The following is an 18,747-nucleotide window of genomic DNA, read 5'->3' as shown; positions in this document are numbered from 1 at the left end:
TGTTCGTTTTTAGCCACCGCAAAATATTCAAACTGGTGCGGTTTGGTTGTTGTTCGGTTCTAAACCATTGAGGAATTTAGTGGAATAAAGTTTGATTATTGTTGTTGATTTTTCACATGGACCAATCTGTGATCTGACCAATGGGACCCAAATCCGATCACTTAGTTACGGATCAGGATCCTCTCCTGATCTAAGGATGATGATCCTCCTGATCAAGAAATGTGGGCCGTTGGATGAAAATCCAACGGTTATAATTATTATAACTTTAAAGGAACCCCCTGCTTGTAGCCGTTGGATTTTCATCCAACTGCCCACACTTATTGGTCAGGAAGATCCTCATCCTTAGATCAGGAGAGGATCTTGATCTCCTAGTTACATCCGAATCACGCGACACGTGTCCCCATCGACCAAACATCTCTTTTAATTCAAACAAGCTAATAATATATTTACACAAATTGACCCAAAAAACACATATTTACACACACAGCCCTCTACCCGATTAATCGTATTGACCAAGAGTCAAACATCGGCACGCAGATCCGACGGCCAAGGCAGCTCCAAAAAACCCCTCGACTTCTCACTTTTTTTGGGGGGGTAGAAAAAAGACAAGAAAGAGGAACGAATCGAACAAGTGCGAAGAGGGAGCTCGGAGAGCAGGTGCGACGACGAACCATGGAGCTCCAGAACACAGTGAAAGACGCCCTCAACGCACTCTACCATCACCCCGACGACGGCGTCCGCCTGCAGGCCGATCGCTGGCTGCAGGACTTCCAGCGGACGCTCGACGCCTGGCAGGTGCTTTTCCGTTCACTTTCTGTTTTTGTTGATTTGAATTCTCCTTTCGGCTTTTTGAAGTTTTTGATCGGTGGCTGTAGCTTGTGAGAGTTTGATGTTCGGTTCTCGTTTCGATTTTCGCTTAGTATATGCTGGAATTTCTGTGATTAGTTTGGTGTTTTTGTCACTCGTGATGGGATTGGATTTTGAGTAGTTTGGAATCCCTAGTTCGTTCCATTTGAATTAAATGAGTTCAATTTTAGGGTTTTGGTCAATCATCTGAGTTGAGGGGTATGCTTTGGGTCAGAAGCATTACTTATTTTCTTATGTATTTCATTTTTAATATGCGAGAGGGAAGCAATTTGTTGCTCTCGTTGGTTTGTGAGAAAATTTTGATCCGAAAGGTTTTACCTTGCAGAATCGATCGATTTTGGTTGTGGCATCTCTTTATATCTATAATGGGAAGCTCATCTATGAGCCTGAGAACAACGTAAAACGAAATATACTCAAATACTGAGCTTAAGAAACAAAGATGATGTGAGTTTACAAGTATATTTGAACAGTGAACTGATCATTTATTGTACACAGCTAGTAAGCTTTAAATCTATACCCTTAACCTTTTTCTTAATCAATGATAAATATCTCTTTCAAAATTTTCACTTTTTGTATATGAGGGTAAAGGTAAACCAGCAGTTTAGTCTTTTTTTCTTTTATGCAACTAGATATATTAAATTTATTTCCCTAAGTCCTTATTTTCTTTTAATTTTGTGGTTTCCATGTAAAGTTTCTTGCACAAATTACTGTTTTAATGGTTATTGGTGTTTCAATTCTATCCTTGTACCTGTTAGATTATACGAAATTTTGCTCTCTAAGTTGAATTAATTACTTGAGGCCAAAACAAAAGTTGAATTTATTCTCTTTATTTTTTATTTTTTTGTATATGGGTTTTGTTAGCTGAATTTGCTACTGTTGAGTTTTCTGAACATTACTGTGCTTCTTTTTCTTAGGTTGCTGATAACTTGCTTCATGATGCAACTAGCAATCTAGAAACTTTAATATTTTGTTCGCAGACCCTTAGAAGCAAGGTATTTCTCTTCTCCTTAGAGTTGCCTGTCAATGTTCATGCACATGCTTTATTGGGTCCTGTTTCCATAGATGCTTAAAAGATCTTATGTTCAAAATGTGTACACCTTGTTTATGTTGTATTGGTTGCGTATGTATAGATTCTTAGTTCATTTTGTATCGTGTCTAGGTACAACAAGATTTTGAAGAACTACAGTCTGAAGCTTTTTGCCCATTACGTGATTCGTTAAATGTGAGTGAGTATCCACTATCCATTGACAATTTCAGTGAGAATTGAGTAAGCTATGGTTTGATTGCTTGTCTATATGAAGAATGGTTCGATTGTGTCTTTTGTCGGTGTCATGGACCTGTTTTATCTATATGAAAAATGGTTCAATTGTTTGTTTACAGTATTGAAAGTTTCAAATGTTTTGAATGCAGAACTTATTGAGAAAATTCCACAAAGGCCCCCCTAAAGTCAGAACTCAGGTACCATCTAGAACTCTCTCTGATGCTGTTTCATCAGATTTTATGATCCCAAGAGGATATTAAGCTCAACTATCTGTCTTTGTAGATTAGCATTGCTGTGGCTGCTTTGGCTGTACATGTTAGCACTGAAGATTGGGGGGATGGTGGTATTGTGAAGTGGCTTCGTGAGGAGATGAATTTGCATCCAGAGTTTATACCAGGATTTTTGGAGTTACTAACAGTTTTGCCTGAGGTATATAACTGTATAAATATGATGCTTGCTGACTTTATATTTGCACTGTAGTGTGCAACCGTGTGTGACAAGGCTGATTTAAACCTTCTGTGTGTAATATGATGAAAGTGTTTTGTACACTTCCAGAAATAATGGATGTCCTTTCTAAAGCATACCGTTCCCTTCGTAATGATTCCTATGATGTTCAGCATCATGCTCTTCTGTCTTTTCATTACTTTTTGCTGGGGAGAATTCATGTAGTGGTCTCATATATTAGTCCAAACAATGTATGTTTTCTTAAAACTTTAGTTGATTGACAGATGCCTACCTTTTCACCATGTTTGTTTTCTTCTGGGATTTAAAATCAGGAAGTATTCAATTACAAAATTGCAGCTCGCCCGGAAAGACGCCGCCAATTTGAAAAAGAGCTTACTTCACAAATGGAGATTGCTCTAAACATCCTGACAGCCTGTTTGAATATTAATGAGCTTAAGGAGCAGGTAATTATTTATTCAGAATTGTATAAGTTACACTTTGCTGATATTTGAGACTTGCTTCTAATGGCTGGTAGAGTGCCTTTTTTTAATCGTTTTGCTGGTTGGTTTTTCAGGTTCTTGAGGCATTTGCTTCTTGGCTTCGACTGAAGCATGGGTATGAACTCTCTCTCTCACTCTCTCTCTCTCTCCCGCCTTTTATATATGTGTATGTATAACATATATAGATATATAACCTTTTGTGTAAGGAATGTAATTAGATATGTTAGAGCTTTGTCATTTTTAACATATCAAGGCTTTGCATATCTGAGATAATGTGGTTTCCTATAGGAGTCGTGTCTAGAGGCTGTATAGTCTATTGGAATATTAATTAAGGCATCACAGTGACACCCAAGTGACAAAACAATTTTGGTTTGAGCGGTTGTTTGGAGAGATGATTCCAAACGTCTTGTAATGTGGAGGTTGGAGGTCTCTTCCATGGAAAAGATCACTTGCTAGGATCTTACTGCCTTATTACAAAGATCTCACTTGAATATACCTCAATGATCTGCGATGTGAAGTTTTACTGTGGGCATTTGTATGTGGAGTGCCTTGAATCTGTGGATTCACCAATAGCCAATTTGTGGATCATATATTACATCCTTCTAGTGTATATGAGTGCATAATTGGTTGTACAATTCAGGCATTAAACTTGAGAAGAAGTCCTTTCAAGTTCTTGCATGTGTGCGCTTATTTCCATATGGTATCAAACATGCATTGTACTTCCCTGCACGTGTTGGTTATAATACTGAAATTGGAAATCATTTTTGTAGTGGCACATACTGCAGTACATTTTGCAAGTTGAGATTTATGCAATGCTTGTTATAGTTGAAGCCTGTTCTTCAATATCCATAGATCTACACATGTCACATCAGTGTAATTGTTGTTCTTATAAAATTGGTATAGTTTGTGGCTGTTGATATGATAGTCCCAAATTTCATCTTGTGTTGTGGTATGACTTCTCCTCTTACAGGGTGACTGATAGAAATTCATGGTACTTAAATGAACTATTGTGGGTTTCAGGATCCCTGGATCTGTGCTTGCATCCCATCCATTGGTGCTCACAGCCCTCTCAAGCTTGAATTCTGAGCTACTTTCAGAGGCCGCAGTAAATGGTAAAAACAAGTTTGATAAGCTGATGAAAACTGTATGATACTTTTGTGTTTTCAGCTTGTTTTACTATGACAATTTTATAGCAGTGATACAAGCACCCAATAAATCCAACTTGTTTGAATTTTGAATATGCTTTCATAACATCTTGCTCTTTTTTTAATAGTGTTATAGTTCTTTTTTATGATGTAGTTCTATAATTTGTTGAGGTGTAAATTTCGTGGTAGAACTTCCAACAGACTTTTTTTGGATCGATTTGGCTCTGTAAAGTGTTTCAATTTCAACATTTGGAGGTTCTATATCTAAAGATATTTAAAAGGGTAGTTTGAATTTTTTTGTTGCTTAGTATGTCAATTTTTTGAAGTAGGTATTATCTAGAAAGTTGCCAATCAATTTGTAGGTAATGCAGAATGTTAGTAATGGGCATTGTTCTGATTGCATGTTAAATTTTCTTACATCAAAGATGTGGCAAATATGGGACTGAAAGTACTATTGTAAATATATTACATTTCCTTGAATAGAATGTGCTTAACGATGTTTCTTTTTAAGTCGTCTATAATCCTTGTTATGTTCTGACATTCAGTTCAATATTATCGTCAAATTATTTCTTGTCAATGTTTTAGCATTTGTCTCTGCATGGATGGTGTAGTATCGAAATCTGTTAACTCAGCTCTCTAGTTTATGTCCTTCACATTGCTTCTCTGTCAAAGCCATATTGTAAATTTTATTCAGTTACTGTGTGTGTTCATCAATTTCTGCCTTACCCTCGGGTGGATTTTCTTATTTTGCTTCCCCTCTTGGTTTCTTTTTCATTGCAGTTATATCTGAATTGATACACTATACAGCAGCTGGAAGCTCTGGTGGTGTTTCTGTGCAGATGCCCTTAATTCAAGTGCTTGTCCCTCAAGTAATGAATCTTAAGGGACAGCTAAGAGATTCTTCAAAGGTATTTCATGTGTGGAGTTGGGTTAAAAAGTGTTTTTTTACCTACAAAATACAAATAAGGCTCAACAAACAACCCCTTAATCATTAAAATTAAGTGCAAAATAGTAACTTCATTGATGGTTATTTTGCCCCTATCTCGATTCTTGTTTTCAGGATGAGGAAGATGTGAAGGCCATTGCTCGCTTATTTTCGGACATGGGTGATTCATATGTTGAACTTATTGCAACTGGTATACATATTTAGCAGCTATCAAAAACTTCTCCGAGGAATTGTTGGATGTTTTTCGTCTCTTATGAGCCCTGAATTTTTTGAACTTTGTCTGATCTGTTTCTTTTTGGTTGATAACATCTTTTCTTCAGGCTCACATGAATCAATGTTGATTGTACATGCATTATTGGAAGTTGCTTCACACCCAGAGTACTATATTGCTTCCATGACATTCAACTTTTGGCAGAGTCTCCAGGTAAACTTGACCAGAAGGTGAGTCATTTTAGAATCACAGTCTACTTGGTTGTGTCTAAAACTAAAAAGACATTCAATATAAGAACTCTAACCTTCCAGGGAATCGTATATTTCGTTTGTGAATGAATCTTCCATTGAAGCTGAGAGAAATAGAAGGCTGCAAGTTTTTCGTCCAGCTTATGAGTCACTTGTATCCTTAGTAAGTTCTTTTTCTTAGAAGCTTTAAAATTGTAATTTGTGGCATTAGTTTCAAACACCTATTGATAATATCTGAATGTAATGTGTGTTGTTTTCTGAATGTAATGATACCACTATGTGTTGAATTGTTCTCATGATAATTAAGTGATTTTACCAAGCTAATAGTTTAGTTTGTTAACCTAGGATTCATCTAAAGAGAACCACATTTGTTCTTTAGTGTTGATATTTGTATCTGTGTTCTGCTTAGTGGTTCTCCAAAGAAATGATTATCTGATACAGGGTGATTACCGTTTGTCACATAAATTAAATGGGTGTGCAGATATTGGAGAATTAAGATTCTCATATATCATAAAAAGTACATTATGGGAAAATGGTCAATTATCCTAAAACTGAGCTTCAACTTAATGAAATACCACATTACATGCATTTTGACATTCTTTTATTGTACTAAACTTTGAGAAACTGAAACTATTGACAGGTAAGCTTTCGGATTCAATATCCTCAAGATTATCGGGACCTTTCATATGAAGATCTTAAGGAGTTTAAGCAGACTAGATATGGTAATTCCTAGTTGTTCTGTTTGGTGTGTGACATTGTCTTATAGTTTCCCTAAAAAATTGGCCTAAAGTTTTATGCAGTTGTTCTCATTATTGAAGTGCATAGAAAGCAACACAACTTCTTGCCTAATTTTGCATCGGATAGCAGTATATATTTTTGTTGTTGGGAACCTTAAGCAAGGCAACTTCTAGCCGATAAAATGTGCATCCATGTGTGAATTTCTTATAAATATATTAAAGGCATGTTCATGTTGAACCTCTTCCAAACCACTGGTGTTGGAGATCACAGTCCCACTAGAAAGTTGGTCTTTTGTTTTTGTTTATATTAAATTTTAATTTTATGTGAATGTCAGTTTATTTGCCTCTTCCACATTCATACTCTTCTTGATGAGACCTCGAATGTAGCATGACTGAATCTGTATTGTTCCCAGCTGTTGCAGATGTCTTAATTGATGCAGCATCAGTTTTAGGGGGTGATGCAACACTTAGAATTCTTTACATGAAGCTTGATGAGGTGTGTTTTGATTTTTTCTAATTGTAACTCCAATTTTATGTAAAGTTCATTAAATATTCTGTTGAAACATCAATTATATGTGGGTTCATTGAAATTTTATTAACTTGTAAAGAACTGGTATGTTTGGAAAATATTTAATACATTGAAGAATGCTTAGTCTTCTCTCTGACGTAGTGGTCCTTTACTGCTTTAGCTGTTTTAGTTTCTTTGTGTAAGATTCGTTTTTTATTTTTCTGCTACATTTTGGACATGATATTTTCATTTTATTAAGGCTGCAGCTTGCTGTCACAATGAGCAAAGTGAATGGCGCCCAGCGGAAGCTGCTTTGTTCGGCATCCGGGCTATATCAACTTATGTTTCAACAGTAGAAGCTGAAGTAATGCCCAAGGTATGATGTTGTGCAAATTCATGTCTACATCTTTTCTAGTTTCACCATTGTCCTATAGAAGTTGAAACTGAATTAATGCCAAAGTTATGATCTCATAAACTCACTTCTATTTTGCTTTCTTTGATGTGCACAGGTTATGGATAGGCTGCTAAAACTACCTCAGCATCCTCAACTACTTCAGACAGGTAATGTATTTTTATTAGTTATAGTCCCATCTGTCGTGAGTGGTTATGTTTTATAGAAGTTATATTTCACCAGTCTGTCTAATATGGTGTGCTAAATTCATTTTACCTGCACGTGGAGAGTGTTGCAGTTTGCTTAACTATTGGAGCATATTCAAAGTGGCTTGATGCTGCATCCGGCGGACTGTCCATACTGCCTTCAGTTCTACATATCCTCATGAGTGGCATGGGTATATCTGAAGATTCTGCAGCAGCTGCAGCTGTAGCATTTAGACAGATTTGTGATGGTACTAAATCGAATAAGTCCAATAGAAAAAATTTCCCTAGTTTTTTGTCTAACCTAGTCAGCCTCATAGTTGATAATTCTATCTCTATGGATGCTTTATATTTGGATGCAGATTGCCGGTTAAAGCTCTCTGGATGTTTGGATGGACTCTTCCATATATACCATAGGGCAGTGAATGGTGAAGGCAGTTTTAAGGTCTCTGCTGATGATTCACTACATCTAGTTGAAGCCTTAAGGTAACTATTTTTTGCATCGTCCAATGTTGCATGATCTATGTAGTTTTGCATGATACAGCTGATCCAAGTGTCTATTTGACTATCGCATGCAGCAAGGTCATTACTGAACTTCCCCCAGATCAAGCTAAGAGGGCTTTGGAGGCCTTGTGCTTGCCTGTTGTTACTCCTTTACAGGTGTGTTTCAGTTTTAGAAGGAAATCTACGTATGAATCCTTGTGTTGGTGATATGCTGATTTACTGCTGTCAATAACCAGGAAGCTGTCCGCCAAGGCCCAGACACGCTAAATAGCAAACCTGCTCGTGATTTAACCGTTCACATCGATCGATTTGGATACATCGTTAGGTATGTGAATCATGCAGAAGCTGTGGCAGATGCAATTCAAAGACTATGGCCACTTTTTAAAGCCATATTTGATATGTAAGTATTTCTACATTCCTAGTAGTGTAACACATTACAGTATTGATATCTTAATCTCTATTTATTCTTATGCATGTTTTGAATGTTTATGGTGAAGTCGTGCTTGGGATATGCCGACAATGGAGTCTCTGTGCCGAGCTTGCAAATATGCTGTGAGTTCATTGATCCAGCTTCTAAAATGTTAAAACTTAATTCACTAAAGCTATTGTAGACTTGAATTTTTGCCTGCTACTGTATACATTGAATGCATTGCGTTATGTGATTCAACTATGGTACCTGTCTTTTTGCCTGCCGCCTCGTGTGTGGGTCTTTAAAATTTTTTCCATTGCCTTACATGATGTGATGAAGAGTTAATCTAGAGAGTGTCCCTTTTTTCTATCATTAGCGGCTTGTGTGAGCCATATTAATTTGATTGTCTGGTAGTGTATTATTGAAATCTTTCTTGTCTTACTCATTGTCCTTCTATAGGTGAGGACTTCTGGAAGGTACATGAAATTTACAATTGGAGCAATGCTGGAGGAGATTCAAGGTTTATATCAACAGCATCACCAACCATGCTTCCTCTATTTATCTAGTGAAGTTATAAAGGCAAGCCATCCGCTAAAACCCAAAAACCTGAATTTTTGTTTCCTTTTCTTTTTTGTTGTTTTTTTTTAAATTAAAATTGGTGCATTTGTTGCTTCTTATGCTGCAGATATTTGGTTCTGACCCATCTTGTGCAAATTATTTGAAAAGTTTGATTGAAGCACTTTTTGTGCACACCACACATCTTCTCACTAGCATTCAGGTAAGTTTTCATTGAGCTGGAGCCTGCAATTGTTTTTTCTTTCAAATATTATCTTTCTTGTAGTTAACTTGCACAAATATTGCAGGAATTTACTGCAAGACCTGATATAGCAGATGATTGTTTTCTGTTGGCATCAAGATGCATTCGCTATTGTCCTCAATTATTTATTCCATCTGCTGTATTTCCATCATTAGTAGATTGCTCGCTGATTGGGATTACAGTGCAGCACAGGTACTCTCTCTCTCTCTCTCTCTCTCTCTCTCTCTCTCTCTCTCTCTCTCCATGTAAATAGAAGTTTGAAAATTCAAACAATTTCCAAGAGATCACTGTATGTGTAGTAATTTCAACTCAACCTCAACTTTTTCAGTAAAATTAGTTTTTACCATGTTCAGTTAAATATCTGGTTGCAGTTGAGTCTGAGATCTTTTTTGAAGAAATTATTGTTGTTTCACAACAACTTTGCCTTCCCGTTTTTGTATCTCAAGTTTGTTGTTATTTATTTAGAAGTTTTTCTCTGTCGAAGCTTCCTACTTAGCCTTGTTAGATTTCTGATTCTGCATGTATCAAGTGATCTTTGGTACATGGTGTTACTATGTCCTTAAACGTCAGAGACATTTTCTTTCCGTGTTTGATATCAATTATCTTTTTGGTTGAGCATGGCTATTTACCTTTTCATTCTCTTCTTTGCAGAGAGGCATCAAAGTCAATATTAACGTTTTTATCCGATATATTTGATCTTGCAAACTCTGCCGAGAGAAAACAATACTTACCAATCAGGAATTCTGTCATTATTCCTCGAGGGTCCAGCATCACAAGAATCTTAATTGCTTCACTAACAGGAGCACTGCCAAGCTCCCGACTAGAACTGGTAATTTTTCACTTGTATTATCAACATCGACTGTTACGCTCACTGTTAACTGCATGAGTATTGATCGTATGTGTTTCGATACATGTCTGGAATTTCACTGTGCTTTCCCATCGTACAGGTAACCTACACACTACTATCTTTATCTCGAGCTTATGGGCCACAGTCAGTAGAGTGGGCCAAGGAGAGTGTTTCTTTAATTCCTTTGACGGCTGTGACAGAAGTTGAGCGTTCGAGATTCTTGAAAGCATTGTCAGATGCTGCGTCTGGGTCTAACTTTAATGCTCTATCTGTTCCAATTGAGGACCTATCGGATGTTTGCCGCCGTAATAGAACAGTTACGGAGATTGTTCAACAATCATTGAGGCCACTTGAGTTGAGCATAGCACCTGTATCGTGAAGGAGAGATTAGTCGTCCTAGAGTGGCCATTTTGCCAATGCCTTGCCTGTCGACGGTAAAATGAGTTGTCTACTGTGTATTTTTCTCATATTGTTTCAGTGTTTTACTTTGATTCTCCAATTTTTAAGGAGATTCAATGCCCTACACATGGATCGAAGAGAGCGGCCGGTTTCTGTATGAGTGGTTGGTTTCCTTGGCATTGTCATTTTTTGGGGTAGGATGGCATGGGTATAGAGTTGTAGATTACTGAAGGAAAGAAAAATTTAGGCATTCTTTAGGAGTATTCCGTCCTTTCATGTCGTGAGATATCGGAAGCTGTGGTGGTGGTGGCGGCGGTGGTCAGTGGTTGTACAAATTATATTGAAAGCTTCAGTATATTGTAATCCAAACAGTTGCATTGTTTAGGTTCCGGAGGTTTTTTCAATTGGTTTCCGATGCTTTGAAAAAGGAACAAATTATATTGAAAGCTTTCTTTGATTCATATGTTGTGATCTAGACCGTTGAATCGTTCATGTTCCACATCATTTGTCAATTTAAATTGCTAGAAAAAACTTGCAGTACTTTTTTTGTGATTTTTATTTTCTTTTAATTTATTTTAGTGAATTTAAATTGAAAATTGCTAGAAAAAACTTGCTGGGATTTTAAATCTCAGTCTTTATGGCCTTGTTTGGTGTTTAGGATTGGATCGGATAACTCGTGTATTGAACAAAGAAATGAATGCCACTTCGAAAGTTCGTCCCAGTTAAATGTAATAGATGCATTAGTTGTTAAGGAAACTTAGCCCTTCGAATCCCGAGAAAAACGGTAGAATTGTTACAATTGTAAGGGAGTCTGCTTCACGGCTAGTCCATATTTTCATTTGATGAATATTGAATCTAGTGAGTTATCTAATCTTATCCGAGTAGAGACGCGAAACGAGGCGTTTCCTTTTGAAATTATATGTAGTTAGAAATTTAGTGACTGCCTTTGACTGCTTACCCTGTGAACCGTTCTATGTGAATTTCATTGTGTATACTTGTAGGCTCTTGAGCATTGATCCATTATTCGATCGATCAACTGGAAGAAGTTGGAGGCCAGAGAAGTGCTCCCAACTTTGACCGGTGCCGGACTGCAATGACTCTGGACGACTCACCCGCTCCGACACCGACCGCGGGTGAGCACTTCCGGGGATATACTTTCGTGGCACCTAAACCGCGGCCTTCGTCTGTATAAACCGACCTGAAGGCTCTGCTCGAAAGCGGAAAACTGGAGAGTCAAAGGACAGGAAGGAAAACTCGGTGGAAGTTTTGACTTTCAGAGTGTGTTTAACATGCACATTTTATTCCACTTTCAATAGTCCTTATGGTTTGAGGAAAGGACACTTGATATCAAATTCTTCGGTGGATACCATGAATTCTGGTCACAGTGAATCCGTTTTTTGACCCGAAAAAATAAAATATGTTTGGGCTCGTTTGAAATTGCTTTTAAAGTGATTGAAAATTAAAGTGTTTTTGGTAAAATGGATTTTGGGTCCTAAAAGCACTTTAAATATTTTTTGAAGGAAGCACCAGATATTTGCTTTTGCAGGAAGCACTTGTAGTGCTTTTCAATATCTACTTGAATTTTTAATAAGAATTGGTTTCAAATTTTAATTAAAAGCGCTTTTATTCATTTTAAAAATATTTCCAAACGAATTATGTATCAATATTACGAATTCACGAGGATTATTATCAAAATAATCCTCGAGACACTTGGAAATGCTTCTCCATATAGCATCAAGAATAAAAAGTAGTTTTAAAATTCAAAAACATTTTCAGTTATTTTTATTAAAATTTGATAGAAACGTTTTAAAAGCATTCGAAAAAGTGCTTTCCGCCTATTCAAACGGTGGCGGTGAAAGCAACCATTTTTCTGCCTAATCCAATGGTGCCAAAAGCCGACCTAACTCATTAAAGTTGACACCTTGAATTCATCTGAGACATTTCGTTTTGATAAGGCATTCGCCAATGTCGCATGCACGTTTCCATACACAACCACCATCATCCATTATTGACAGCCATGCCACATTCAATCCACAATCGCAAAATTAAATTTGTCCATCCAAAATAAGTAAGGGATAAGAGAATGCTCTCCACTCACGAAGAAAGACCTACATGAGACGGAACGATGTGGCAGTATCCCAAACGAATGTTATACTAGACAAATGTTGTATCATTAGCACGTGATTGTTAAGACACGTTTTTATACTAGTTCATAACGCTATGATAAACGACTTACATAGTAGGGGTACATCACCATAGTGACATCCTGTACAAGACGTATAAATTTTTGTCCATATAATTCCTATTTCGTTGACATACAACACCGGAGAGACAGTATACCTATACTACGTAAGTTGTTCTCGATGCAGTGACATCCCCGTGAGTCCAATACGCTTTGGTGACATCACCATGGGGTGCCGGAGGAGAAAATTTTTGGTGCGACTCAATACACTAGGTATCATAATACAAGCTAAAAAAATTTAAATATCCAACCACCTATATTAAAACACTTGGTATACCAAACAATGCTTTCCAAAACCCAACTTCAGATTTTTTTTTCCCCACCTTAAAAAGCTATGAAAGCCACTAGTTAGACAAGGTCCCAGCAAGGGGAGGGGACCAACACACCAGTAACCAAAACACCCAAATGAAACCAAGAATCTGAATAATAAAAGCAGAAAAACAGCAAGAAAAGGACATAATATTATCTTGAAGGGTCTGTACAACAATCTAGAAGAAGAAAAACAGTTCAGTCACCTAATTTACCATGCCTAAATTATAAACCATTCCCCCAAATCGACACTCTCAAGCGACACTGATCATGCTATCCCCGTTGCTGAATCCTGGCATTGTCTGGAAAGCCGAATGCCTTGACGACGGTTCCCTCGAGTCCACTGACAAGGAGAGGTTGAGAGTTAGGGTCGATGTGTCCGTTGTTGAGTTCAAGTTTAGGTCAGATATTGCGGTTGCATGAGGGGCCAAATGAAGGGCAACTGGATGGACGAGCTTGGCCGAAGTACTATTCTCGGGATTTGCTTGTCGAAGAGCTAGATTTCCCATTGGGTTCTCAATGTGAACTGGCAAGACAGCTGGACCTACAGTCCTTGGAAAATTTGGCACCATCGAAAAACCACCAGCATTGCGAGACTCGGATGGTGGCGGGGGTGGCAACGGATGCAACTGAGACTGAGATATGTTATCTTGATGCTGTACTTGCTCTTCAACCATTGGAGTTGGAGCGACCTAACACACAAGAAAAAGAAGTTATCATGATAAGCTTACTTTTTCCTTTGGTGGTGGTGAAAAACTGTTGAAAACAACTCCAGATATCGCCAATTTGTAATTAGCACAATTCTGTCACACTAGTTAGACAAACGAAATTATATCATCCACTCAGCAGAATAACAAATCCACAATCTGATTTCGTTTTCTTAACTTTGTTGAGCTAGCAAAAGCAATCCGAATCTTGAACTGCCAAAATGTAAATAATCTTATGCTCACACTAGAAACTCATCAGGGAGAAAATCGCATCGAAATTTCAGAAATCGCATACCCATTTTATTCACTAAAGCACTTGTAAACAAGGTCCGCCAATTCAAATGACTGCAAACCAACTACTTTTAAGATCCATATGAACATATTAAGCTCCATCAAAACTCAAAATACATGAATTGAATTGGATTAAATTGTTATAGAACTAGAGGGTATTAAATCGTTACCGTATCAGTGGTGATGTCGAAGAGGCTAGACCTGCGGCGCCGGCGATTGAGGTTGCTCCGGCGCAGAAAGTATTTCTGTGCGTGGCTGGCAACCTGAGTCGGGGTGCGAGTCTTCACGAAGTTTCTTGAGATCCCTCTCCAATCTCCTTTCCCTACTTTCTGCAATCCAAACAAGAAAAGCTTGTGCTCTTCCTCCGTCCATGGAACCCCTGATCACAACAATATACAATAAATACACATTCTTCAACCAAAATTAACTAAATTCTGGTGAAAGTTCTTCTTTTTCCGATATCGAAAATGATCGATTAACACAGATAAACAAAATTAGCAATTTGATTAATTTAGAACATGCAAAATTCAAATGTTATGTACAAAAAACGCAAATTTTGTTACCGACGACCAAAACACTGCTCAAATTTGTTCCAGTTTTTTATGAATCCAATACAACAAATATAATTGACTGAATGATTGATGAGTTTAGAATCACTGATCCGAGATTTCGGGGAGAAGGATAGAGAGACTGACCTCGCTTGCGTTCGCGCTCGCGATTCCCGCCAGAATTGTGAACGACGTCGTTCTCGGAGGCGTAACCGGGCGCCGCGTCATCCTTTCCGGTGGCGGTGCCGTTATTGCCGTTGTTAGAGGCGGCCTCCTGAGGCTGCTCGTACTGCGAGAGATTGTTCAAACTGACGCTCTTCCTCATGGAATCGATCACCAAGCGCACGCCGAACAGCATGATCTCTCCCGCGCCCGCGGGCTCGACGGTGGAGCACGTGCCGGACGACATCTTCACCGACCGCGACGACGACGTTTCCGGTCGATCAGTCTCTGTTTCTTCGGCGACGATGGATCTGGGGCCGTACGATTCGGAGAAGAAAAAGAGAGCGAATAAAAATGATGGAGCGAAGAGTTATGTGCGGGAAAGGTTTATCTATATACGTGGGAGCCGACGGGGATGAGGTGGCACCATGTGGATCGTCGAACGGACATCTTTACTTATTGAGTAAATTGCAGCTACAGTTACTTAATTTTAACTCAATTAGAGAAATAGTTCATCAACTAAAAATTCATTATCATTTGATCTCTCAACTCATCAAAACGTGCAACTATGGTCTCTTAACTAAAAATCAATTATCATTGGTCCCTCAATTTTAATCAAACTAGAGAAATGGTCCCTCAATTTTAACCTAATTCGAGCAATGATCCCTCAACTTTAACCATAATTGTAGCAATTGTCATCTCAAAATAACTCGTTTTGACAAAATTATGACGAAGTTGACGAAAATGACCATAGTTACATGTTTTGATGAGTTGAGGGACCCTAATTGTAGCAATGGTCCTTCCAACATAACTTATTCTGACAAATTTTGACGAAGTTGATGAAAATGACTATAACTACATATTTTGATGAGTTGAGAGACCAATGATAATGAATTTTTAATTAAAAGATCATCGATTTAATTTGATTAAAATTGAAAGTCTATTGTTACAAATTACTCTTAATTATTTGAACCAACTTTTTTTTTTTTTCGTATTTGTCTAGAGATAAACTTTACTTTATTCTAATTGAAATATTTCCGTCTTCCACTAATATATTAAAGAAGAATTCGGGACTAATATGATCCCAACTAAAAGAACCTCTATTTTTTTAATAAACGCCTCGGAATGCGCCCCTTGATTGCCCTCCTTACGAACAAAAGCGAACATACCGTGCCAACTTCATTGGCTATAGCCTATAGCCCTCGTAATGCTTTCCACCTCCACCTCCGCATCCACACTTTTCTCCTTCCTTGCACATTTTTAATTAATTCATGAGCATCAGATTTCGAACTTTTAATTTTTTTTTTTAATATTTCTTTAATTTCGATTAAATCTCAATAAATTGATATATCCATCTATTGTAAATTTTCATAATTTTCATCAACGGCAACATGTATTAATACTAGTATATTCCTCGACGTTTTTATAAACATGCATATTGATATTTAAACACTGCTTATATAGTATGGAGTTGGAGTTATTTTGGCTTTCTATGTTTTTAAGTCTATTAACACATGTATCTTATCTAGCTCTGACGTTGTATTTTGTAATCTAATATTTGAAAAATTAGGAATTATTGACTCGTGCATTTCAACATTAGTAAGTGGATATGCGTAGTGTTAGTGATGATAATTTTGAGAATTAATAGACCATATTATAATTAGGAATATTAGCATTTATCTTACAATGTTAAAATGAACCAAGAAAGAAACTTAGTCACATGAAACATGAGGATATTTGTATGACTAACTATTGCCCTTCAATATATAATGCTCTTATTTTTAACTGATCACCATCTCAATCTTTTGTCAAATTATCAAAATTCTAGCTACGTCGTTTGATGTGAGTTAATATTTATTCATTTTATTATCTGAAAAACGTGATCGCGATTTTTCCAAACAGTTATGGATAATATTATATACATGAAAATGGGATGGAAGGGACGTGACAACCAAATGTTGCTTGGTGATAAATTTGTACACAAAGATTCCACATTTCATTGGATTTCTTTCACAATCCGAATCATCTAATGCCATATGGGTTACTTGCCACCCTAGCTATTAAAAATTAGAAAAAGTTAAAAAGGGAATAAGAAATTACTAGAGAGAGGCAATGAGCCCGAAGGATCCTCGCATGATTCTCTTTGTGAGGATTTTAGGAATCATCCAATCACATCCGTTCATCGTATATCGTTCAATAAAAAATTATTGTAAATTTTTTATTTAAAATTGAATATAAACATTACTTGACAAAAATTAATCATACAATATATAATGAACGGATGTGATTGAAATATTTTCAGAATTCTCACAAAAAGAATCTGACCAGAATCCTCACTCGGCAATGGGACCCCACTCAACCACCAGCTGTCACAAAATATTATATGCTTTCTGCACCCCTTTTCTTTATCCGGTCGAACGCAACTTGTTATCCAAAGCAGTGGAGATAACACAAATAATTACATTTTTAATTATCCACATCCTAAACCTCACACTCATGCACAATAGAGTTGTCACGATATTATAGGTTCGTTTGTAAGTACTTTTTAAATGACTAAAAGTATTTTTAGAGAAAGTCTTTTGGGTTTTCAAAGCAATTTAATTATTTTTTGCAAGAAGTTTCAGTTATATCATTCTTCCGTAACGTTCACTTGCATTTTTATTGAGAATTAATTCCAAAAATATTTTCACAAGTGCTTTCAGTTATTTTAAAAACAACTACCAAATGAGTTCAAGGTAGTCAAAATGACAGATTTTTTTAATTACTTATTCTTAATCTCAATCAATATTTCTCGTATTATTCAATGTTATTGTTGAAAAGCAATCTCAAAATGAACTAAAATTTTATATTACTCTGTAAGTTTGTTGTAACTTAAAACTTTTAGGTCAAATTCAATGGTTGTCAAAACAAAAATAGAACATCTATTAGATTAAAAATTAAAATTTAGTGCTTTAAGTGACGGAGTATTAATTCAATAACCCGAAGGAGTGACACCCCACTTTCCAAATCTTAACTTACTTGCAAATTGCAATTAGTTATTAATTAAACCAGCTCAATGCTAATCTTTATGCTTATAGTAGTTATCAATCTATGATTATTTAACTTATATATCTTGGATGTATTATAAAGTTAATTAAAATATTAAGAGATGCTATATGGACCTTCTAGTTGGCATATTCGCTTTTAGTCCATTGAAAATAAGGGGTAGATTTTTTTTCGTTATCCCTTAATGTGACATCCCGTCCCGGAAATACCGAAATGTACGTATGAAATTACAATTTTACCCCTAGTGTGCTTTCGTCACGTTTTGGTTGTTTGTTGTGTTGTGGCATGTGTTTGGAACCTCACACACTCCCACACACACACAGACACTATCCTTCTCTCTCTCCCTCTGTCTTCTCTCTCTCCCGAGTCCTCTACCCTTCTTCTTCTTCCTAAAAACGTACGGACCAACACATATACCCCTCAAACCGTGACAGATCGAGGAAACTAAGGACACCATTCAACTCGTGAGGTCGAGGCGAGCACAACCATACCATTTTCAGGTAGGAACCTCAACGTTTTCACGTCGAATTCACAAGCCCCGATTTATGTACTGTTCATGCAAAATTTATACGTTGAGTTTTTGGGATTTCTAAGCTCGTAGGTAGCTTGGTGGTGTCCCAAGGAGCCTCGGAGTGCTTCGTTGGACGAAATTGGACGTCGGGATCGTCCTACTCGAAGTTGGCCGGTTTTGGTTGTTTGCACAGGTAAGATTTCGTAACTTTTAGCCTTTAAAAGTGGTCCAACGTGATTCTACTAGTTTAGGGCTTTCTTTTGGTCCAAGAATCATAGAAAACGGTTGAGAAACGAAGGAGAATAGTTAGTTTAAAGTTTTTCCCAGTTTCCGGCGACCGGAGTCCGGCGAGGGTAGGCCGGAGAAGAAAGGGGAATATTCCGTCAAGTTTGACGGAATATTCCTAACGGCAGTGACGGTATCCGGTTAGATTTGACGGAATATTCCGTCAGTTTAACGGAATATTCCTGACGGCGTCTGTTGACACCGTCAGTG

The 18,747-nt window shown here is 37.2% G+C and overlaps 2 protein-coding genes across 5 annotated transcripts; one reads left to right on the top strand and one right to left on the bottom strand.

The window, feature by feature from the left end:
• The first annotated feature begins 599 nt into the window (after positions 1 to 599).
• LOC137712984 (transportin MOS14-like) lies at positions 600 to 10,841 on the top strand. 4 transcript variants are annotated; one of them, XM_068452206.1, is made up of 26 exons: positions 600 to 795; positions 1,782 to 1,859; positions 2,027 to 2,089; positions 2,278 to 2,325; positions 2,411 to 2,557; positions 2,905 to 3,036; positions 3,147 to 3,187; positions 4,093 to 4,184; positions 4,998 to 5,125; positions 5,278 to 5,353; positions 5,484 to 5,604; positions 5,686 to 5,785; positions 6,263 to 6,344; positions 6,782 to 6,855; positions 7,127 to 7,243; positions 7,377 to 7,428; positions 7,557 to 7,712; positions 7,824 to 7,947; positions 8,040 to 8,121; positions 8,202 to 8,365; positions 8,463 to 8,517; positions 8,834 to 8,953; positions 9,060 to 9,152; positions 9,238 to 9,383; positions 9,843 to 10,020; positions 10,139 to 10,841. In XM_068452206.1, exons 1-26 carry the CDS (start codon positions 673 to 675, stop codon positions 10,415 to 10,417), a joined length of 2,871 nt encoding a protein of 956 aa, XP_068308307.1. In that variant the 5' UTR covers positions 600 to 672; the 3' UTR covers positions 10,418 to 10,841. The 4 variants fall into 4 exon arrangements, with proteins under 4 accessions (XP_068308307.1, XP_068308306.1, XP_068308309.1 ...); XM_068452205.1 differs by having other exon boundaries at positions 6,773 to 6,855; XM_068452208.1 differs by lacking the exon at positions 600 to 795 and having other exon boundaries at positions 1,801 to 1,859; positions 2,027 to 2,093; positions 2,930 to 3,036; positions 6,773 to 6,855.
• Positions 10,842 to 13,118: 2,277 nt separating this feature from the next.
• Positions 13,119 to 15,070, bottom strand: LOC137713017 (transcription factor MYB1R1-like). The gene is made up of 3 exons (XM_068452245.1): positions 14,682 to 15,070; positions 14,157 to 14,365; positions 13,119 to 13,680 (listed from the first exon to the last, which is right to left on the bottom strand). Exons 1-3 carry the CDS (start codon positions 14,941 to 14,943, stop codon positions 13,243 to 13,245), a joined length of 909 nt encoding a protein of 302 aa, XP_068308346.1. The 5' UTR covers positions 14,944 to 15,070; the 3' UTR covers positions 13,119 to 13,242.
• Between the last annotated feature and the right edge of the window lie 3,677 nt (positions 15,071 to 18,747).

The sequence above is a fragment of the Pyrus communis genome, chromosome 13 (genome assembly GCF_963583255.1).
Source record: "Pyrus communis chromosome 13, drPyrComm1.1, whole genome shotgun sequence".
In the NCBI taxonomy this organism is placed as follows: domain Eukaryota; kingdom Viridiplantae; phylum Streptophyta; class Magnoliopsida; order Rosales; family Rosaceae; genus Pyrus; species Pyrus communis.
Note: the sequence above shows the minus strand (reverse complement) of the source record. Positions and strands in the feature narration are given on the sequence as shown.